Source organism: Podarcis filfolensis, assembly GCF_964270895.1.
Source record: "Podarcis filfolensis genome assembly, chromosome: 5".
NCBI classification, from domain to species: Eukaryota; Metazoa; Chordata; class Lepidosauria; order Squamata; family Lacertidae; genus Podarcis; species Podarcis filfolensis.
In genome coordinates, this window is record NC_139608.1 from 7,880,884 (window position 1) to 7,904,747 (window position 23,864).

Genomic DNA, 23,864 nt, shown 5'->3' on the forward strand with positions numbered 1-23,864 from the left:
GTGTGGGGCTGAGCCGCAGGGGGGCAATCCTGGCAGTCCTGTGTCGCGCAAGGAGGCTAAAGGCGGCTGTGCGCTTCCCTGTCCACCCTCTTTGCTCGTCGCTCCAGCCCCGGTTGCTGCCCGACTCCAGCCCCCAAGGCTGGAGATCCGAGGTTTGCTTATTTATTTTTCCTCCATGAGAGCTAGAAACTTGGCACAGTTAGTCCAGACACAGCAGGTTGCCTGTGCTTGGAGAGGGTGAGGGGGCGAACGGCACTGACCCAGATTGCACGCTGGCGATGACCTTCAGGCTGGCTGCGTTGCGGATCAGCTTGTCAAGCGTGTTCACGATCTGCGAGAACTTGGGCCGGAGGTTGCGGTCGCGCACCCAGCAGTCCAGCATGAGCTGGTGCAGCGCCGTGGGGCAGTCCATGGGTGGTGGAAGGCGGTAGTCTTGCTCCACAGCGTTGATCACCTAGTGAGAAACAGGCAAGGGGTCACGTAGGGGCGCTTTTGCTCCTGCACCTCTCCTTCTCCTACACGGGAGGAGGCCGTACTTACATCCTGGTTGGACATATCCCAGTAAGGTCTTTCGCCGTAGGACATCACCTCCCACATGACGATCCCGTAGCTCCACACGTCGCTGGCAGACGTGAACTTGCGGTAGGCGATGGCTTCCGGGGCTGTCCACCGGATCGGGATCTTGCCGCCCTGCGGGAAGAGACACTTGACACCGTTAATTAGCGCCAACCCCCCCAGGAGGGAGATGGGGTCAGCCTGATTATGCTGGTTACGCTGGGCTAATGAGAGTTGCATTCCAACTTATTTATTTTTAAACTGTAATGCATCAGGCTCTCCCAAGTTTTCAGACAAAGGGTCTCTACCGGGAGACACTATTGGGGATTGAACCTGGAAGCCAAGCAGCGGCTCTAACCACTGGGCTATGGTCTCTCCCCAAAGCTGTGGACCTCCCACTGGTTCTTCCCTCGGCATATTTTTTCGCGCTCTTCTTAATTCTAGTTCTGGCCTCATCGGGGTAACTCTTCTTTCCCCGCAGGGTTTCCTTGTAGCGTGCATGTGACCCTAGATATCTCTGGGTGGAGAGACCAGTCCTTGGACAGGGCTTCTGCAACCTTCTCTGCCAGGCCTCTGAGAGGGGAGGGACAGGGCATGGCGGCGAGGGTGTCACATACCAGCGAGCTGGTGTAGGTGGGGTCCGCGGGGTCATCCTCCAAGAAGCGCGAGAGCCCAAAGTCGGACACTTTGCACACCAGGTTGCTGTTGACCAAGATGTTGCGGGCCGCCAGGTCCCGGTGCACGTAGTTCATCTCCGACAGGTACTTCATGCCAGCGGCGATGCCGCGAAGCATGCCAACCAGCTGGATCACCGTGAACTGTCCGTCATTCAGCTGTTGGTGGAACAAGCAGAGAGGGGTCAGAAAGAATTGCTCCCTTCGACTCAGGTTTGGAAAGATCAGCTCTCCATGTACTGCTTCCCTGCCTATCCTTGGGAATCTTGCTGTGATGACCTGGGACTTGGGCTCAGACTCGGAACCAGAGGAGACTCAGTCTGCACCGGATCCTTTGCCTCAGGCATCATCTGAACCAAGTCTGGGGCCTGATCCTGAAGAGTCCCAGTCTGCACAGGTTCCCCTGCAACAAACACCAGCTGGGTCGAGTCAGGGGCCTGAGCCTGCCCTGGCTCCAGATGTGGGGATTACCTTGTTGCCTTCAGCTGGGCCATCACTTACAGCTGCTCCACTACTGGTTGGGTCAGGGGAGGCTGAGGCGGCCCCTGGGTCTAGTAACCCACCGACGTCTCCCAAGCTGCAGAAACTGAGGTCTGAGAGACGGAGAGACCCGAGTACTCGCAGGAGGAGTGCTCGCCCTCCGGTGAAACAGGGAGGTGAGTCGCTGGGGGATCTGGACTGGCTGCTACACCGACAAAGATAAAAGGCTGTTGGACCCTGCCCCAGGTTGCGGGAGCAACATTGCTGTGTGCTAGATCCTGCCTGAGATCCTGTACCTGTCCTTGTCTGGTTTCCTGCCTCGGCCCTGTCGGACTGACTCCTAGCGGAACCTTTGGATTCTGGTCCGGTCCTGGACCGCGTTTCACGGGTTACCCCTGGGCCCAGCACACTTGCCATGGTGCGTGCATGTACACACACACAGGCACACACGGCTTGTGCAATATGTAAGATGACAAGCAACCCCTGCCAAACATTGGAGCAACCCATCCACATTTGATGGGTTGAATACGTCTCAAATCATAGAATTGGAAGAGACTACGAGGATGATTATATTTATAAAGCCCAAAGTGTTTGATAGGGGCTGAAATCTCCTCCCCCCCAAAAAATGTTAAAGTTGCTTATGTATGCACCAACAGCAGCTTGGATTCTATATGTGCAGAAATGGAAGGAAGAAGAAGCTCCAGCCAAAGAAGAATGGATAAGAAAGATAATGGAGTCTGCTGCTGGCAGTTCCCACACTGCAAGAAGCCAAGTTACAGGGAACCAGGCAGAGGGCCTTCTGGGTAGTGGCACCCACCTGCCCTGTGCAACGCCTCCCACCAGATGTCAAAGAGAACAACAACTACCAGACTTTAGAAGACATCTGAAGGCAGCCCTATTTAGGGAAGCTTTTAATGTTTGATGCATTACTGTATTTTTGTTGAAAGCCGCCCAGAGTGGCTGGGGAAGCCCAGCCAGATGGGCGGGGTATAAATAATAAATAATAAATTATTATTGTTGTTGTTGTTGTTGTTGTTGTTATTAACGTCTGCTGGAAAAGAGCCCAGGAAGCTCTTGGCTAGACCAGGGAGTCCTGCTCACCCGCAGGAAGGAGTCAAGGGCGCAGTTCTCCATGAACTCCGTGACGATCATGACAGGTCGGCTCTTGGTGACCACCCCCTCCAGGTGAATGATGTTGGGGTGGTCAAACTGCCCCATGATGCTGGCCTCGCTCAGGAAGTCTCTCCTCTGCCGGTCCGTATAGCCCACTTTCAGTGTTTTGATGGCCACAAAGATCTCCCTCCTGCCTGGAAGCTTGAGGCGACCCCGGCAGACTTCTCCGAATTCACCTGCAGGAGGGCAAGATGGTCACATGACGGAAGTGAGTGGCCACACCCACCGAGAGAACAGCCGGACCCCGCCTCCTCCTCTTCCCTTGGTGGAAGGGAGGAGCTGGGCTGCCATCAGGTGACTTGCCTGCTCCAATCACCTCCTCGATTTTCACGCACGAAATGTCGATTTCCTTGGCAAACTCCCGGACGGCTTCATTGGGGTCCTCATAAGTGAAAGGGTCGATATAAACCTTCATCCCTGGAGTGACTGCAAGGACAGAGAAGCGATGGATAAGGACACATGCTTTTATCACAATAGATAGACATATCTGGGGCTCATTTAAGTTTGACTCGCCTAGGTTCTTGATTATCCCTGAGATTAAAGGTAAAGGTAAAGGTACCCCTGCCCGTACGGGCCAGTCTTGCCAGACTCTAGGGTTGTGCGCTCATCTCACTCTATAGGCCGGGAGCCAGCGTTGTCCGCAGACATTTCCGGGTCACGTGGCCAGCGTGACAAGCTGCATCTGGCGAGCCAGCGCAGCACACGGAATGCCGTTTACCTTCCCGCTGATAAGCGGTCCCTATTTATCTACTTGCACCCGGGGGTGCTTTCGAACTGCTAGGTGGGCAGGAGCTGGGACCGAACGACGGGAGCGCACCCCGCCGCGGGGATTCGAACCGCCGACCATGCGATCAGCAAGTCCTAGGCGCTGAGGTTTTACCCACAGCGCCACCTGCGTCCCATCCCTGAGATTAGAATCATATAATTATAGAATTGTGGAGTTGGAAGGGACCACGAGGGTCATCTAGTCCAACCCCCTGCAAGGCGGGATTCTTTTTGCCCAATGTAGGTCTAGTGGCAAATTATGCAATTATTTTTCTTTTTAAACTAAAAAGGCGGTTTTTACATGCCTTCAATTCAGTGACACCCGTAAAGGAAAATCCTGTTCTGAATACTATGGACAGTTTTTCCTTATTACAATGAGGGCTGGAAACTTGTAATCTCTTTTGTCAAAACGGAAAGCAAAGGTCCTTGGGGTTGGAAGAATGCCGCCAGGAATTGCCATAAGGAAGCACAGTTGTGAGGATACATGATCCTCACCGCTATGTACCACCTTTCCATGGGAGAAAGAGGATGAAGAGGTTTACATGCAGCTGCAACAAGGGTGACTGCCTCCTTTGGGGCTGCTGAGCAGACACAGGCATGCAGGCATCTCTGGGAAATAAATGCAAGCTTGAGAAAGCAGAACCCACAAAAACAATGTTCACATGCCTGTGTGACTCAGGTGCTCATGCCACCCCTGGCTTGATACTCACTGTATTGCTGCAGCTTCTCCGTATACTCCGAGTCTGTGTTGTTTTGTTGCTTCCTGCCCAAAGAGAAAAGAAGGCATCAAACAGCCTGCAACATTACCCGCCTCCTGGTCATCTTTCCACCAAAACCTGAGCACTGGAACACTGAACACCATTGCACACAGAGAGCCGAAATCTACTCCACCCATCCTCTTGGTCTGTTATCCATGCACAGGTAATAGCTGGATCCCCAATCAGCCCTGGGGATACCATGAAGGCAGGGTGCTATAAAGGGCTTTTGTGCTTAAGTTGCATTGCACCTCTAACTGAAGGGCCACAGTCTGCACTTTCCGCATTCTGTTTCCCTCTGACCTCGCAACTTATAATTCCCCTTCGCCTCCGTGGATATACAGATATCTATACAGACATGGATAACTGAGAATTGCACACCATGCATCTGATGAAGTGGAATCAAGTCCACGAAAGTTGGTGAGATGGGGGCACCTGCGGTTCTTCTAGAAGCTGTCAAACTGCAACGACTATCGACCCTAACCAGCATGACCCCTGCAGTGTTAGAAACTCATATACAGTGGAACCTCGACTTACATACACCTCGTCTCGCAGACGTTCCAAGTTGCATTCATGGCGAACCCAGAAGTAAACACTGGGTTTGCCACGATTCGCACATGCGGCTTCTGCCACCTGCGCGTGTGCAGAAGCGCACTACCACCGAATGCGCACATGCACAAGATGCCTCTTCTAGCATCCCGTTTTGACCAGCGGATGGACCTCCGGAATGGATGATGTCCGTAAGTAGAGGTTTCACTGTATATATATAAGGTGATCACCAAATAGCACCTTAAGCCATGGTTGAGGTCGCTACAATGGAATGTCTAGGCACCTCCCCCCACCCCTGATGAGATCTTTATTGTTGTTGGTTTCATTTCTATACCACTTTATATTTTAAAGAACAAATCTCAAAGCAGTTTACAATACATCAAAGCATCAAATAAAACAATCCAGAATAAAGCAAATGCAAGCTTCGGGGAAAATACTTCAAATCTTTCCATAAGTGACGTTTTGCTTTGCCCATCTGCCAACCTGGCATTCAGAGATCTCCCTGCAGTCGCAATGGGACTCGCACCAGTCACAAAATGTGCCTTGCAACTGGCTAATTTCCAGCACTGGATCCATGCTCAGGGACAATGCGAAATGGGAGTCCAACAACTTCTAGAAAGGCGAAGTCTCCCTGTCCCCAACTTAAGTCATAATCAATCAGTCTTGGAGGTGCCGCAAGACTTTTGCTTGTTCATGCAAGCCAGGGATAGCCAACGTGGTGCCCTCCGGACCCTGTGGATTACCACCCCTGACCACTGGCCATGCTGGGAGTTGAGTGTCTAGCAACATCTGGAGGAATGGGGGCCATAGTCCAAAACATCTGGACAGCACCACAAATTGGCTACCACCAATATAGGCAGATCCAATCCTTGACAGAATGAATAGTCACGCCCCTCCCTGGAGCTCAGGCTCTCCCTCGTCCCCGCCAGTACCTGAAGCAGACAATGGCTATCACCACGACCGCGATCACGAAGACGAGGCCTGCGGTAGCCGAGCCCACGATAAGAGGCAGTTCCTGGAAGCTCTTGCTACTGGAGCCTGTTAGGAGAGGAAGAAGAGGGAGGAAGAGTGTTGGAAGGTGGGAGTGGAGAAGGAAGGGATGCTTGGATGGCAGAAGCCTGTGGGGAAGGGAGGGGAAGGTGCAGAGCTCATACCATCCTCCACTGGTGTCCGAAACTCCATGGGGAGGCTGTACATCCCATAGCCAGCCACCGTGCGAGCCCGGACCTGCACCATGTAGGCAGAGTTGGACTTCAGCCCTTCCAAGCGCACGTTGTTCTTCTGGCTGGTGACGGTGTTGGCGATGCCGTCGCTCTGCTCCTGCTGCAGGGGAAAAGAAAAGGGGCATCTCAGGGTCACATCCAACCCTTCCTCAACTTGGATGGTTTTAAAAGAGGAGTAGACTAATTCATGGAGGAACGCCAGTCAAAGACTACTAGCCCTGATGGCTGTCTTCTGCTTCCACAGTTGGAGGCAACCATGCTTCTGAAGACCAGTCACTGGAAACAGCAGGAGGGGAGAGTTGCTCTTGCGCTCGAATCCTGCTTGCTGGTTTCCCACAGACATCTGGTTGGCCACTGTGAGAACAGGATGCTGGACTAGATGGGCCATTGGGCTGATCCAACAAGCTCTTCTTATGTTCCTGACGCCTAGAGGGCCAAAGGTTCCCCACACCTGCTTTAGGCATCTCTACAAGAAGGGACAGGGCGTGGGTGGCACTGTGGGTTAAACCACAGAGCCTAGGACTTGCCAATCAGAAGGTTGGCAGTTCGAATCCCCGCGACGGGGTGAGCTCCTGTTGCTCGGTCCCAGCCCCTGCCAACCTAGCAGTTCGAAAGCACGTCAAAGTGCAAGTAGATAAATAGGTACTGCTCGGGCGGGAAGGTAAATGGCGTTTCCGTGCGCTGCTCTGGTTCGCCAGAAGCAGCTTAGTCATGCTGGCCACAAGACCTGGAAGCTGTATGCCGGCTCCCTCGGCCAATAAAGCGAGATGAGCGCCGCAACCCCAGAGCCGGCCACAACTGGACCTAATGGTCAGGGGTCCCTTTACCTTTACAAGAAAGGGACATGCAGAGCGAAGGCATTCAAGGTCCCCCCAGAATTCTCCTTTGCACAACTTTCTAGTGGTTTTCTCTAAAGAAAGGCAGCCTGGGAAGGCTGTGCATTGATAAGATACTTCCCCCCATTAAATAACCTGCATTCTTTCCTCCTTATCACCGCTAACCGTCATTATTTGTTGCTGCTGTTATTAACCGTTGCTCTGTACTGCACCTCTCGTTGCTAAAGTGTTTCGTTAGATATGGAATATAATCTAGCACCCTCCAGATGATGCTGTTCCCCAACTCCCACCGTCCATATTGGCTGGGGCTGGTGAGAGTGGAGAGTCCCACAACGCCTGAAAGATTCCCCCATCTCTGCAGCAATCATCACAACCACCCCTGTAAAGTATGCCAGCATCACCCCAGCCCGCTACCTTGCAGACAGGGCGGCGGCACAAACAGCAAGATTTGAACGGAGGTCTTCCTGTTTGGCTGGCTCACCTGCTTGGCTACCGCAGTAGAATTCAGCACACTAATTCCCCTCTCAGCGGGAAAAGAAGTGCGCCGAGTGTTTGTCAAGCTGAAGTGTGCCCGCCACGTCCCTGCCAGAGGATTAGCTTTACCTTCTCAAAGTACTTTATCTCGTAGTCCAGGATGATCCCATTGGGCTGTTTTGGAGGCTCCCAGGAAAGAGTCATGCTGCTTCCCGTGCTGCCGTGCAGATGCATTGTGGGAACTGCTGAAGGAGCTGTGGGGGGGGGGGGTGAGAAGAAGCGTCAGCCTCCCTCCTTATCAGCAGAAATAACACTGATTTGGTTCCCTTGACAGACAACTCGGGGCATGAACATGTGAGTCACTGAGGTCCTCAATGCAGCACCCGAAGGCACCATGGTGCCTCTGCCCTCCCCCCATATTTCCCTTGGGGTCCATCAGGGCTCCCCATCACTCCTGATTTTCAAAATGCTTTTCACAAAGATTGTTATTCTCTCTCTCTCTCTCTCTCTCTCTCTCTCTCTCTCTCTCTCTAAGAAGCCGGCTTCCAGCTTCCTTTCCTTTCTCTAGGACAGCGGTTCTCAACCTGTGGGTCCCCAGATGTTGTTGGACTACAACTCCCATCATCCCTGAGCTCTGGCCTTGCTAGCTAGGGGTGATGGGAGTTGTAGTCCAACAACATCTGGGGACCCACAGGTTGAGAAAGGCTGCTCTAGCATCTTCTGGGCCTGATTTGGGTGCTCAAAGGAAAGAAAGCAGCCTGGTCTTCCAGCTCCCATCCAAAACATTCAAGTAAGGGGGGGGAAAGGCAAACCTGCAGGTGCTTTGTAAGTTTGAGGAATAGCCATTTCCTTGGATGCATTATTGTTTCTGAAGATGGGGGCCACCCTGGTGCTTTTGGGGTGCTTTCCCTGTATTTTGGGCAGTTGGGTTTTTTTGGAAGCCAGGGGTTCACCTGCAATTTTCTTATTAGGTTGCGTGTGTTTGCGCTGCCTGTTTTGGGGGTGAATTTTGCCTGTCTAGTTCACCTGTGTTTTGCTTGTTTTGTGGGGTTACATGTCGGTGTTTTGCAAGTCTGAGAATCACCAGTATTTCTTATGTGAATTGTTTTCTCCAGCATGAATGTTAGATTTTCCAAATGTGTTCCTTGGCCCCAAAAAGGGTGGGGCTCCTTGGCCAGATTTCTACTGCCATTTTCTAAGATTTCCAGGACTCAAATAAAGCTGGAGGCACAACGAAGCATTCGCAAGGCCACTAAAAATGGCTCAATTCCACTGGAGAGCCAACTGGCGTTCCATTCGCTGTGTCAAACAGGTCACTGTGAAAGGCATGATAGGCGCCAACGTGTCTGCTAAGTCACTGGAATGCAGGACCTGAGCTGGAAGATCCAGTCCATCATCCAGAACGGAAACCCTTTTCGCTTCCTCTATTGCATATCCCAACAGTAGCAGCCTTCTGGAAAGGTCGGTAGCCCTTCATCAAGCTCCACCAGCAATTTCCCACTGGTCACATCGGAACAGCTGTCTTTGGGGCAACATGGAATGATGCCCACTATCAGGGCCAGCTCAAGACATTTTGGCACCTGAGGCAAACCACAAAATGGTGCCGCCTTGCCAGGGAAGAAGAGGGGAGTGAATATCTATGCCATGAGCAAGCGGGGGTGGGATGAAGATCAACATTGGTAACAGAGGGTGGGAGGAGAGCAGCAGTGCCTCCTATTCACCGAGACGCCGCTGTGGAGAGGGTTGCTGAGGAGACAGCAGGTCTAGCAGAAGCAGTGAGCAATGTGTTCTTGGATACCAGATCTGCCATCCCTGGGGATCTTGCTGCCTGTGGCACTTGCTTCACCTTGTCTCATGGGCGAGCTGGCCCTGGCCATCCTGACTCCACAACAGGAGCCCCCAATCTCTGGAGGTCAGTGGACCCACATTTGTATTTCTGAATGAGTGTTGGAGCCACTCATCTGGACACTTCCCTTCTGCATATCACTCTCCCCTTGTCCCAAGAGACAGGAGAGAATGAGTGTGTGCACATACTTTGCTCTCCCATGAGATCTGGGTAAAATCCAGCTCCAGGAGAATCAGTCTGAGCCTGGAAAAGGGCATAGAGATGGAAGAAGTTGGAAAGAACATCTCTCTTCCAAACTTCCTCCTTCAGCTCTAGAAAGGTGTCTGGAAGTCTGGAAGACCATCGCACTGGCTCATTTCATCGGAGGGGAAATGTGTACAAACTCCTTAAAAATAAACAAACCTCGGGCAAGATTTTAGAAATAAAGGACGGAGTTACCATAAGGCTCCCTCCTGATTCTTTAAGCAAGAATCACCAACACCCTTTACGTTCTCTAGAACAGCAACCTTAAATCCTTGGCTAGATGCACAATCAGACACACTTACAGGAATTCATGGCAGCTCCAGGACTCCAAGTTCAAGGCCTGTTTGGCATGAAAGGGCCTCAATCCCAGAGGTTCCTGCTTCACCGCTGGCTCGGCAGAGATTGCCAGGGAGAGCCTAGGCAGCTGCCCTCCCTTTCCCATGAAGCACTCACCTGCCTGGTTGGTGGTGATGTTGACAGAGGCAAACTGGGGGTTCTGGAGGCTCTTGCTGGAGACCCCATTGACGGCCTGGATCTCGAAGGTGTACTGCGTGTGAGCCATGAGGTTGCTGATGTAAATGTGCCTCTCGGTAAGGCCGAGTTGGCGGGGGACAAACTCCACGTTGTCATCGCAGCGCATGCACAGCCGGCGCTCCACGCTGCACTTCTTGCAGATGACGTTGTAGAGCAGGTCGTCCCGGCCCCCAGAGTCGCGGGGCTCACTCCACTCCAGCACCAGGGATGTTTCGTTCACATTGGATATGACGTTGCGCGGGGCCGACGGGACACCTGCCACGGGATCAAAAGAGGCTCAAGTCCCCGAAAGACTTACCCTCAAAGCTGGGCTTTCCCCAGAGCCTTTTGCCACCCCTCTCCAAAAATAAAATAAAACGTTGCTCAGCATTTACACAAAGGCACGTGAGTCTTTGACGAGTTTTGCATACAAGTTTCTCTAGTCATCTTTACAACCACCTTGTATTGGAGGAAGCAGAGGTAACGCTTTTAGGCGTGGCGTTTTGAGTGGGTACAATGCAAATGTACCCTTTTCTCTCCCGAACTAAGCTCTGAAAAAAAGAAGACTGGTTCTGCAAGTCTGCAGCATGGTTTAGTCCGAGCCAGGGTAAAGCTGGCTGCAGAGGGCACCGATTGGCTAGTACCTGTGACATCAGAAACCGCTGGCTGGGTAGAGCGGAGGTTCCTGGCAGGAAGGTTGCCATTGCTCATGAGGAGGGAGATGGGGAAGGAAATTGGTGTGGGGCATAAACATCGGCAGAAGCACAGGATTGGTTCTGCCAGTGCGTTTACACCACGCCAACCTCCCGGCTACCTTTCCTTCCAGTAAGCAACAGCATCCCAAAGCTAGCGTAGAGGCTCCACCCCACCCCAAAAGCCATTTCTGTGTGGCGTTACCAGCATACCTCTTCTCCCATCTTCCCAATTCCCGAAGCAGCTTTGCAAATCTTTTGTAAATTGTTAGTTTCGTCAACAAAGCAATGGGCGGAAGTATAAACGCACTCATGTGCTACCTTAGAGGATCATCTCACTGGCCTTGGTACCCTCAAGCTAGAGTGGAAAAATAAGCCCAAAATAAACACATTTTGAAGTGAAAACGAAACGCCAAGCGGCAGAAGGGCAGACTTACTGGTGCAGGCACTGTCGGGTGGGTCGGTGTCTGACCGGAAATAGTTGTTCTGGCACATGCAGAGAGTAGCTGCCCCAGAGCTTGTCCGACTGTTGGGAGGGCAAGGGGTGCACCGACTTTCCCCCTGCTTTGACTTGAAGGTGCCCGGTCCACAGGCTAGAAAGGGGGTGGGGAGGAGAGAGAGGAGGTCTCAGTTACTGGCACACAACAAGAGATCCAATTTAGCCCCATTACACGCAAACGCAGAGCTGGTACACATATGCAAAAAACCAAAATGCTTCATATTTCAGCCTACTTTTTTGTTGCAACACCTCACCCAAACGAATGCCCTCGCCCGGCCGGGCAATAACAAGCAAATCCTAAAATTAACAATCACTGTGGCATGTTGGCCACAGCATGGAGCGATGGCTTGCATATTATTAATCATTATTATTGTCATCCCAGGACAGGCTGCAACAACATGAAAACACAAGGCTGGGATCAGTTAAAGCAATTTATATGCAGAAGAATATGGTGTTGTGAGACACAGACAAGCACACCCTGATCTTTATCTAGATAAATGAACCATCACAGAGCAAACACTGGTGGCGCAAATTCTGGGTTGCCTGCAGCACCTGAAGTCAGGTTCCTAATGGTGGCTGGAAAAGGGCCTTGGTGGTGATGGTGGCGGCCTGTATCTTCCTCTTACCTTTTTAGCTGCGATCTGAATCACAGTCCTAATGGTGGCAACAATTGAAACTCTACTGCTAAGTACCATCCTCTCCCCCCCCCCCCCCCCGTGAGAACATGAAGACCTTGCCCTCGTTCTGAACTAGCTTTGGCCACAGCCAAATCTAACTGGCTACGTAGCGTCATAATAAAGCCAAATCAGAGCGAGGGCAGTGCTTTCTGTCCACAGCATCACCCCAGCTAGGAGAACCAATGGTGAACGATATTGGGAGTTGCGGTCCAACAACATCTAGAGAGCCACAGGCTCTCCTGCCTGACATTCAAGGCTGCTCCATTCCTCTCACCCACAGTTCTCCCAGAGTCCCCTTCCTTCTTCCTTTTATTTCCAATCACTTCCAATGTCCATGAATGCAGAGAGGATGGCACTGACGTGGATGTGGATGAAGACGCCAGATCCGAGAGAGGTTCAACGAGGGAGGGCTGTGGCCCTGGGCAAAGTTTACCTCTCTCTCTCTCTCTCTCTCTCTCTCTCTCATTCACTCAGATCCAAGTCTCCTGCCCCTTAAATGGGAGTTGGATACAGCCATGTATCACATGTATACATGTACATGTACACATGTACACACACACACGTGTGTGTGTATATGTATACATATACATGTATATATGTATACATATGTATACATGTATGTATACATGTACTATGTATTCACAGGCATGTGTGAACCCAAAACGGGGGAGAAATTGCAAAGAACTTTCCAAATTTAAATTGTCAGCATGTCAACCTAACCAAGCTCTTTCTCTTCCACAATGATTTGAACAGTATTGCATATTTTTTTTATAAACCACCAACTCGGAGGGAGAAATCCATGGCAGTGTACAGTAAAAACATTAAAACGTCACAAAATAATAATTTTAAAGCCCATAAATGTACACCCCACCGTCCAGCCATGGTCAGCTTCAATTTGGTGGGCGGCTTATGGTGGAATCTGCACCCTGAGGGCTTTGGAACTGCCCCCAGGCCGTGTGGGAACATTTCCCCCCAGCTTTTCTTCCCAGAGCCCTAGAGGCAGTGCTGCCAGGAGGCTCCTGCCTGCTGAGTTTTCCCCCACGTCTTCTCAAACTACTGCAGGAATCCCGGGAGAAGAGCGAGAAGCATCTCGCTCTGGGATTCCTGCTGACCTCGGAGCTGCCTCCGTGGACCAGACTGACAGTTGTTGAGCTGTCAGGCTGCGAGAGCCAAGACATTTTTTCCTTTCCACCCTCCAATCCCCGGGGGCCTGGAACAACCGACCACGTCCCAGGCCGTCTTTGCCTGGAGGGCTGACTGAGCCGTTTTCCACACAGCTCCTTTCTTTCCTCTCTCCTGCTCCTGGATTTGGTATTTATTATTGATTATGGTTATTATTACTACTTCAAATAAATATAGGGAAGAAAGAAAAATATGCAAGAGTGGGAGAGAACGGGGAAAAAAGGAGAGGGACAGGCCGAAAACACGAACCTTTTGATCTAATAACTTCATGGCTGCCAGCTTTGATTGATTCCCAACCATACACACCAGCTTCTAGCAACTGAAGCAGTTTCAGGCCCCCCCCCATTTTTTAATATATATACACATATTTTTAGGGAGCCAGGCCCCCTCAATGTTCAGATGGTGTTCAGTTCTGTCCCCTGGCTCCTCACAACGTCACATGTGACATCAGGAAATCACACCGGGGCCCCTCAATCAACTTGATTGGGGAAACCCACCCAGATGGGCGGGGTATGAATTAATAATAATAATAATAATAATAATAATAATAATAATATCATAGAACTGTAGAGTTGGAAGGGACCCTGAGCACTATGTAGTCCTGCAATGAAGGAATACGCAGCTGCCCCGTGCAGGAATCGAACCTGTGACCTTGGCATTATCAGCATTGCGCTCTAACCAACCAAGCTATCCACATGGCTCCTCTGTTCTCAACAAAAAACATTGAATGCAAGTTAAAAAATTGGCCCAACGAATCAATGGGACTGAGACTGGAGAACAAATGGTCATTGCATAAAGAGGATGCCCGTGATATACGCACACACACACACACACAGAGTGACCCAGATTTGAAATGCACAGAGCTGATCAGAAAATGAGATGCCAGAATCCTGGACTGCACATCCAAGGGGAGGGGTCAGGGCTGGAGTCTTTATTTCATGCTTTCCAACCCACCCCACGCCACATCTAAAATAATTCCATTGATGGAGTGAACTAGCACACCCGGCTAGCTCTGAGATAAAAACAGCCGAGTTTGGGATTTTGGAAATGTTCCTGAGTGCATGGGAGTGAATTCACTGCCTTGTTTTACCTTTGGTAGTGAAGGTTGGTGGACACACGATCCTGCCTTGAACTGAACCAGACCACCAGTCCAACACACTCAGAATTGCCTTTTTATTAGTAATAGTAGTATACCGCCCTTTACCCATAGATCTCAGGGCAGCTCGCAACATAACATTTCAATATAAAAAACACAAAATACATAACAAAAAATATGCCTTCCCTAACTGGCACCAGCTCCTAGTTTGGTTCATATCAAAATAGGAAGTACCTGGGTACTTTATTAAATACTGGGGACAGGGAAAGGAAAGTTATTGTTGACGGAAAGAGGTGCAGGGTGGGAAGATAAGAGCTGCAAGGACTAAGCCTTCCCTCTCCCCAAGATGGGCTCATTCTCCCCTTGAGTCTATTTGTAGGCTCTCCCTCTCTGCCGCCCTGAGGACGAGATGCTTTCCCCTTGTTTTCCTAAACGTTTAAGCTTCTGCAAAGATGCAGCAGATCCTGCGCTGCAAGTTCCGATTTCAAAACCTGTCGTGCTTTTAAGTGCAGGCTTCCCAGACTCCCATCCTGTGGCCAGAGCAAAAAATCCAACCCACCCAGGGCAGGACATGAGTACACAGCAGTAAACAGGAGGGGTGGAGGAATTCTCCCCACGCGTGGTCAGGCTCAGGGGCCCAGCCCTAGTGCGCCGACCCCGGCAATGACTGCCGAGGCAAAGCCCTCTTCATCCTGCCTAACCACAGAGAAGTGCCACAGGAATTTGGAGTGTGACAGGAAACTGCCAGGACTGCACCGAAACCGGAGTGGGTGGAATCCAGAGGCAGCAAACGCCGTCCTTGCCCTCTTGCCAAGCGCAAATCAGATGAATAATTTCCATATCCCCCTACCCTGCCAGATTTCTGGCAAATATTTAACAGAGCCTTTTGACTTTTCCATGTTCCCTTTCCAGTTGTTTGGTGAGGAAGGAAGGAAAGTGATTAGACCCGTAATCCATCATCTCTTCCCAGGCTCCCCTAGATCTCAGCCCTGCTCTAGCTTCGAGGTGCATGAATCCTGTTTCATGAATAACATTGTAAGACCTCCGGCTCTATGTGCAACCTCCTCGCTTAGGAAATTTATGCCTGCAGCATCTCACCATCCTGTAGTGGCCTGTTCTGCCTTCATGTATCTTGCATTTTCATGCCTGGATAGCTCAGTTGGTTAGAGCGTGGTGCTGATAATGCCAAGGTTGCAGGTTCAATCCCTGAATGGGACACCTGCATAGTCCTGCATCGCGGGGGGTTGGACTAGATGTTCCTCAGGGTCCCTTCCAACTTTACAATTCTGTCATTTCATGATTCTGTAGATCTGAGATCTACAGATGAAGGGTGATATACAAACAACAACAACAACAACAACCATCTTGGCTAGTCTGTGCTAGAGAGGTATCCCTTTCTAGAGTTGTACCTTATTTACCCTGGGCTGGGCCCGAATCCCGGAAACGTCTTAATGTGTCAACTTGTATTTGTTTATTTCTTCTTGCTTCCTGGGCACATGATGTTTGCTGAATGTGAGGAAAAGCATTCATGGCATTGACTCACCCTGGATGTGCAAATCGTGGCTTTTCGCCGCATGGTTATTACCCCATTGCAGCTACTACATCTCCCAAAGTGGGTTAGCCAATTACGGCGCAGTAAATGTGGGACAACCTTCAATCCGGAGGAAACAGGGAATTCTTTGTCACAGTGGTGTGGCTGTCAAGGTGCCTTCTTTCCAGATCTTAGCTCCACTGCCCCGAGGAGCCATGGACTGAGAGGGTCCCCAGAATAAATGATGGCCTCTGGCATCCGGGGGACTTCAGCACCCAAACACCCCTTTCCGGAAGCCCATTGGTTTCTCTTGACCTTGGAAAGATGCTGGCCCAGACCTTCTGGATCAGGTCTGGGATCTGCTTGGGCAACAACCAACGCTGACCTTGTCTCCTCTGACTGTCTGCCCAACTTCCCTCAGGCTCTGTTCCCAGCCATTCGTGTTTCCTTCTTCCCACCTTGCTGGCATTCCAGACTATTTACAGCCCAGGCTGTCATCAATAATTAACTTCTGGAATCCATTGCCACAAGATGCAGTCAAGGCCCTGGTGGCTCAGCCGGCTTTTTTTTTAATTTAAAGGATTAGGCAAATTGATGGAGGGCCGTTATGAGTCACAACAATGGAAGAGCCAGCTGCGAGCCAATGGCCAACCGGAGTAGCCAACCAGAGGCTTGTGGGAAACCTGTGGGCAGGCTCGGAGCACGAGAGAACTCTCCCACCTGTGGTTTCCACCAACTGGTATTCTGCTTCCAACCGTGGAGGCAGGACATAGTAATCATGGCTTGTAACCATCCATAGCCTTGCCCTTCGTGTTATCTCTGCCTCCCGTAGGATAAGTTTACCAGACATCCCTGTTTCCTGGGGCCATTCCCTGGATTGACAAATCAGTTCCCTGACAAAATCCATCTATTTAGTAGGAAGTTGAAAAGTGCCCCCAGATTCATTGAAAAAAATCTCGTAACTTTACTGTAGGAGCGAGATCCATAGTTTAAACTATGCGCTGAGTGAAGATGGACTTTCTAGCTGGGAATGGAACTTTGATGCTCAAAGGCCTTTTGATCACCACACCAGAAGCCAGAGGGTGGGGAAGGCTCTCTCTCCCCACCAGGTCCCAACTGGCCACTACTGGAGACTGTGTGCACTGGGAGACAATGGGTCTTTGACATAAAACAGGAAGGCAATGCTTATGTTTTTAATGCCAGGGTGATTCAGCATTAAAAGTCTAACTGAATTGGGCTTAAGAGTGCTGCCAATGTGTTCCTGAGGACAGTATATAATAGAATAATAGAAGTTGGGAGGGTCATCTAGCCCAATCCCTTGCAATGCAGGAATATCAACTAAGGCATCTATGACAGATGGCCATCTAACCTCTGCTTAAAAAAACTCCAATGAAGGAGACTCCACAGATCTTATTGTCAGACAGTACTTCCTGATGCTTAGTCAGAATCTCTTTTATTGTAACTTGAAGCAATTGGCTTGGGTCCTACCCTCTGGATCAGGAAAAAAACCCCAAGCTTGTTGCATCTTCCATGTGACAGCTCTTGAGATATCTGAAGATCATACCTCCTCTCAGTCTCCTCTTTTCCAGGCTAAACATACGCAGCCCCTTAAACCATTCATCATAAGGCTTGGTTTCCAGACCCTTGATCATCTTGGCTGCCATCCTCTGCACACCTTCCAGCTTGTCAACACCCTTCTTTAACTCATGCTGCCCAGAACTGGACACAGTATTCCAGGTGTGGTCTGACCAAGGCAGAATAGAGTGCTACTCTTACTTCCCTTGATCTGGACACTAGACTTCTGTTGATGCAGCCTAGAATAGCATTGGCTTTCTTTGCTGCTGCTGCGTCACATTGTGGACTCATGTTTAACTTTTGGTCTACTAGGACTCCTAGATCTTTTTCACATGTGCTACTGGTAAGCCAGGTGTCCCCCATCGTATATCTGTGTAGTTTTTCCCTACTGAAATTCATTTTGTTAATTTGGGCCCAGTTTTCAAGTCTGTTGAAGTCATTCTGAATCCAGATTCCGCCTTCTGAAGCATTAGCCACCTCTCCCAGTTTGGTGTCATCTGCAAGTTGGATGGACACCCCCTCAATTCCTCCGCCCAAGTCATTTATAAAGACGTTGAACAACAATGGGCCCAGGCAGAACCCCACAGCACCCCACTTGTCACTTTTTCCCATAAGACTTGGCGAGCCAAGTAAATCCTTGCCAGAGCCTTAATACCCAACACAATGTTCTCCAGATGCTGTAGGAATCCAACTTCCATTGGCTCCAGCCAGCATAGCCAATGATGAAGGATTATGGGAGTTGTAGTACAACTCCATCTGCAGGGCACCACACTGGCCACCCTGGAGCTAAAGGGCAATGAAAATAACTTGATGACAGCACATAAACTAACAAACCACACCCTTTCCTCATTTTCAGTTCATCTGCTTAATGGCTTTGGCCCGGTTTCAGCTAAACACTTGCCCACGGGTAAAATGGATCCATCCTGGGGACCCAGAAGGTCCACGGATAATTATATTCTGCCCTCTCAGTTCCCAAATCATCACCAAGTACTTAAAATTTTGGTACAGTTTGCACATTTTCTAATGAACCTGCGAGGGGGTGGGTTCTCCGGAATTCAGAATATTTTGATAAGCAGTGCTGGGTTTACTGGGAATTCAAAAGAAGAAGATGTGCCACAGGAGTCATCTGTGAGGAGCTGACGTTGCTCCATGAAACCAATGGCTGTTGTAAACAGAGTGGGGCACAATCAGTCACGGGACAGTGGTGGTAGATGAGACCCTTTTGTTTCCACAATAAAACCAAGAGAAGGAAACGATATTACATTCCTGGGAGCACCAGTGTTTCCACAGATTTTATATGACAGACTCTACACATGAACCTGTGCTTTCCAATTTTTAATGTTAGAAATTTCAATAAATATGTTTTGAAGGGGAACATTGACAGAAACCAGCTTCACTATCACCAGCCAAGGCTACAGGTGTCCTGCCTGATTCGTTTTGCTGAGCTGTTGTTTTTTGCTACAAATCTCTCCCTCTCTTTTTGTGTGTGTGTGTGTGTTCCTCAGTACCTTCTCTAAGCAAAACAATTTGCACATGCATTTTATTAAACTGCTTGCAGTTTTGGCAGAAACTGCCTCTGTGTTCTCTTCATATAAGGAGCTGCCTTAATCTTGAGCCTGACCCACCTAGCGGACCTGCAGCTTCCTCCTCCAAATGGCCACGATTCGCCCCAGCTGGGGTCTTGGCCTCCCCAAATCCTAGCACACTGGAAACACTGAGAAATGAATGTGGAACATCACGCCTGCTCAGTTGGCGGAGAATGAGAACTTTAATCTCAGGGTTGTGGGTTCGCATTTATGCAAGGCAAGAGAGGCATTTCACACACAGGCTCAGTTATCAGTACAACACCCCTGCAAAGTAGGCTAGCATTTCCACTCCCTTACGAGAGACTAATGGCTTACTAGCAGCCCCCTGCCTTCGCCTCCCATTCCCCGAGAGACTAGGCACGCCCCCCCCAGCCATCCCTCCTTGCTCCGCTCACCGGCAGATGACACCAAGTGCCCCTTCTGACTGCAGCCTGTCAGCCCTGTGGGCGACACCCAGCAGAAGCCCCCCCCCCCCGCTGTGCGGGCAGCCCCCTAGCCCCCAACCCCTCAAAGCCGCTGCCTGCTCCGTTGGTTGGAACAAGGCGTCTTGTGTGACCCTCTTTTCTGGGGGGTTGATAAATGCCAGGAGGCCACAGCTGTGAGTAGCTGGATCCAAACCCTCAAACAGACTTCCATTCACATCATAATCAACCCCTTTGTTGCAGGCATGGCTGCAAGGATGGGGAGGGGGGGAAAGGCTCTATATCTCCCCCCCCCCAAAAAAAGAGATTCAAAGTAGATGAATTAATCACAGGCTTCGGGGGCATACGGCTGATTCCATCACTTTTTTTTTGTAAGAAGGATTCACAACAGCCGTTCCAAGCTGAGGTAGAATTGTTTTTCAGGCTCAATCGGTACAGCACGAGACTCTTGATCCCAGGGTTTTGGGTTCAAGCCCCATGTTGGTCAAAAGGTTCCTGTATTGTAGGGGGTTGGACTAAATGACCCTCAGGGTCCCATCCAACTCTACAAGTCTGTGATTCTAGGTGTGATATTATCTTGCAGCCCTGCTCACGGTGAAGAGGTCAGGAGTGCTTTGGCTCCCCAGGTAAGCCTTATAGCAGTGCAGCAGTTCACGACAGCTAATGACAACCAGAGTTGCCTCAGGATCATTTCAAAGCCATGCTTAGAGCAGGAATGGGGGACCTTATACAGCTCGGGGGCCACATGGAAATGGCGGGTGGGGCAAGAGGAAAAAGCAGGCAGAGCAACAAGCCGGTTGGAGGATGGATGGCGGCTAATGGATTGAGGTTGAATCCTGACAAAACAGAAGTACTGTTCTCGGGGGACAGGGGGTGGGTGGGTGTGGGGGACTCCCTGGTCCTGAATGGGGTAACTGTGCCCCCTGAAGGACCAGGTGCGCAGCCTGGGAGTCATTTTGGACTCACAGCTGTCCATGGAGGCACAGGTCAATTCTGTGTCCAGGGCAGCTGTTTACCAGCTCCACCTGGTATGCAGGATGAGACCCTACCTGCCCACAGACTGTCTCGCCAGAGTGGTGCATGCTCTGGTTATCTCCCGCTTGGACTACTGCAATGTGCTCTGTGTGGGGCTACCTTTGAAGGTGACCCAGAAACTACAACTAATCCAGAATGCGGCAGCTAGACTGGTGACTGGGAGTGGCTGCCGAGACCACATAACACTGGTCCTGAAAGACCTACATTGGCTCCCAGTACATTTCCAAGCACAATTCCAAGTGTTGGTGTTGACCTTTAAAGCCCTAAATGGCCTCGGCCCAGTATACCTGAAAGAGCGTCTCCACCCCCATCATTCTGCCAGGACGCTGAGGTCCAGCACCGAGGGCCTTCTGGCGGTTCCTTCACTGCGAGAAGCCAAATTACAGGGAACCAGGCAGAGGGCCTTCTCGGTAGTGGCGCCCGCCCTGTGGAACGCCCTCCCACCAGATGTCAAAGAGATAAATAACTACCTGACATTCAAAAGACATCTGAAGGCAGCCCTGTTCAGGGAAGTTTTTAATGTGTGACATTTTAGTGTATTTTTGGTTTTTGTTGGAAGCTGCCTAGAGTGGCTGGGGAAACCCAGCCAGATGGGCAGGGTACAAATAAATAATAATAATAATAATAATAATAATAATAATAATAATTATTATTATTATTATTATTATTATTATTATTATTAGAGTTTCATCTCTGTGCAGTATGCTAGTTTCTATGCCTCCCTCTCTCCCCCAGGTATTCTTCAGCCAAGCAAGCAAGAGGCATTATCAGAGTTCAAGGAGCCAGACAAAAAACATTCAAGGAGGGTGCAAAGCAGGGCTGGTAGTTTATTATTATTATTAGTAGTAGTTGATTTTATTTATATTTTGATTTTTTCTAAAAAGCTTATTTTAAATTCTACTTTTGTTATCTATCTATCTAATCTATATATCATCTATCTATCTATCAAATTTTAAACCACTTAGAGCTTTTATTTACAATTAAGCAGTATACAACAACTTTTCTTAACAGAAATTAAAATTAACGAGGCAAAAAGGAAGAGTCCCGGGGGGTGGGGGGCAAAAAAGAGAGGTCTGTAGGGGCTGCCTTTGCTCCCTGGATAGAAGGTTCCCCAACCCTCCTGAGGAGGGAAGGCTGGCCAGCCATAATTCAAGCTCGCCACTCAGCCATAAGCTCACCTTGGGCCAGTCACCAACCCTTAGCCTAACCTACCTTGCATGGTTGTTGTGAGGATGAAATGAGGAGGAGGAGAACCATATACACCACCCTGAGCTCCCGGGAAGATAAAGCTGGTGTATAAATGTAATAAATAATAGCAAGAGTCTGTAACCGGCAGGGAGAGTCAGCTGTATTAACAAGCATGGCCAACCTTGCACCTGCACCATCCCTGGAGAGCGCTGTCCAAAGGAAGCCAAACCAAACCAAGCACATTACAGTGCCTTAGACATCCACGTAGTGCACAGACAGGGAACTGGTGGTCCTGCAGATGTTCCTGGGACGCCGTCTCCCAACAGCTCCAGCCAGCACATCTGGGAGGGCCACCATCCCTGATACAGCAGACACAGAGACAATATTCCGCGCATGGAGCGGCAGCGCCAGGAAAGAGGGAGCCAATCCATTAGGATGCTTTGCTAATGCTGCAATTCTCTGGAAAAATCCCACCGGATGACCTAAGCGTTTTATTAGCAAATGTTCCTCGCTGATACGAACCCCTTTCCGCCCATCTCCCAAGTCCCCTGCTGAGTAAGAAATCTGGAACATGAAGCATCCAATGTGCGCTCAGCCGCGAACCGAAGGGACCTGGCCTCTGCAAAGGAAGAGGTCCATCTAAGCAGCGCGTGAGCCAAGCGCTGGGAGATGAAACCCACAGCTCAGGATATTTCACTCATTGCTGCAATCCTCATAGGGCTGTCTCAGCACAGAGGCAGCTCTCTTAAGGCTGCCTTGCCCAACCAGTTACCCTGAGAAAGCCACTCCCTGGATTGCTTCAGCCTTCAGCTCGTTTTGATCAAAGAGCGATGGGATGAGCTGGCCTGATCTCAAGGCAGGGCCCTCGGAGGTTGGCTTCTGAGGCCCAGGCCTGGTTCTCTCTTAGGCGGAAAGTCTCCCTGCAGCTTCAGGCAGCCCATAGATGCTAAAAGGATGGAGAACTCCTCATCCGCATGCAACACACACACAAATCCCAGAACGGAGAAAATGAATGTGCTGGGGACTCCCATTCCTCCTTGCTTCTTAAGGCACTTGGGTAAGAAGCAACGATCAACTTAGAGCTGAGGATGAAGAACCCGAGGACTACAGTTGGCCATGCTGCTAGATGGGAACTGAAGTCCCAACAACACCTGACTAGTAGGGCTGGGCGATAGCAGCTTTTCAACCTCGTGATGTATCACCAGCTGAACATCATGATATAATAAGGTAAAGGTAAAGGCACCCCTGACCCTTAGGTCCAGTCGTGGCCGACTCTGGGGTTGCGGCGCTCATCTCGCTTTATTGGCCGAGGGCGCCGGCGTACAGCTTCCGGGTCATGTGGCCAGCATGACTAAGCCACTTCTGGCAAACCAGAGCAGGGCACGGAAACACCGTTTACCTTCCCGCCAGAGCGGTACCTATTTATCTATTTGTACTTTGACGCGCTTTTGAACTGCTAGGTTGGCAGGAGCAGGGACAGAGCAACGGGAGCTCACCCCGTCGCGGGGATTCGAACCGCCGACTACACTATGATATAGTAGGGTTGCCTTATTTGAACCATTTTTGGGCCAAAGTTGTTGAGCTATTTTAAAGGAAATTTGACATCCAAGGATTTGCCAAAAAACATTTCTGACGTGGGTTGCCATAAACCTGGGAGCAACCAATTGCATCAGCCCTGCCCCCGTGAGACGCCACAGCACTCTAGCCCTCAAACCAGTCCAGGGTGACATATCAGTAAATCAGCCAGGCCTACTGACAAGCTACAGGTTCCCACATCCCTTGTTCACCGCATCAATGTGTATATATTGCCTGAGAAGTGGCACTGCAACCCACAATGGTAGTAACTGCTAATGGAGTGTTCTCAGTTGACTCTTCCCATAGGTCCATGCTGAGCTTTTGTTGATAAATCTGTTTGTTTACCAGAGGCCCAAAGATGGTGTTTGACTTCCTGGGGTTATAAATTAACCCTTGCCCAGCTGTCAAGTACATTCATGGAAGTGCAGGTTCTCGTTGGTCCAGTTTTGACAAAGAGTGGTAAATCTGTGCGTGGGCTCTAGTCAGCAGGTTCAGGGTCACCTGGCAGAATGCTCCACCTCCCCCCCCCCAAAAAAAGAGATGTCAAGGAGATGACTGGCATCTTTGCCTTCTCGCTCTTCTCCCTGACTGATTGGTTTTCTGCATGCAGGGGATTTGTGTGCACAGAGGAGCAGTCAACTGTATGTAATCTCTATCTGCCCTACTGCTGGCTGCTCAGCTGAACAGGGAGAATATTACTATGCATCAAAGGTCCCCCCC

At 50.3% G+C, this 23,864-nt stretch overlaps 1 protein-coding gene across 2 annotated transcripts in view; it reads right to left on the reverse strand.

The window, feature by feature from the left end:
- EPHB3 (EPH receptor B3) overlaps positions 1 to 23,864 on the reverse strand; it is an 87,311-nt gene that overhangs the window by 4,349 nt on the left and 59,098 nt on the right. Inside the window, exons 4-14 of one of the 2 annotated variants that reach the window (XM_083612765.1) lie at positions 11,216 to 11,371; positions 10,027 to 10,362; positions 7,614 to 7,738; positions 6,106 to 6,274; positions 5,884 to 5,989; positions 4,358 to 4,410; positions 3,186 to 3,308; positions 2,811 to 3,058; positions 1,173 to 1,388; positions 541 to 690; positions 261 to 454 (exon numbers count right to left, since the gene is read on the reverse strand). In XM_083612765.1, the coding sequence (XP_083468891.1) occupies positions 261 to 454; positions 541 to 690; positions 1,173 to 1,388; positions 2,811 to 3,058; positions 3,186 to 3,308; positions 4,358 to 4,410; positions 5,884 to 5,989; positions 6,106 to 6,274; positions 7,614 to 7,738; positions 10,027 to 10,362; positions 11,216 to 11,371 (1,876 nt within the window). Of the gene's footprint in view, positions 1 to 260; positions 455 to 540; positions 706 to 1,172; positions 1,389 to 2,810; positions 3,059 to 3,185; positions 3,309 to 4,357; positions 4,411 to 5,883; positions 5,990 to 6,105; positions 6,275 to 7,613; positions 7,739 to 10,026; positions 10,363 to 11,215; positions 11,372 to 23,864 lie in introns of both variants that reach the window. The other variant, XM_083612764.1, reaches the window with a different exon arrangement.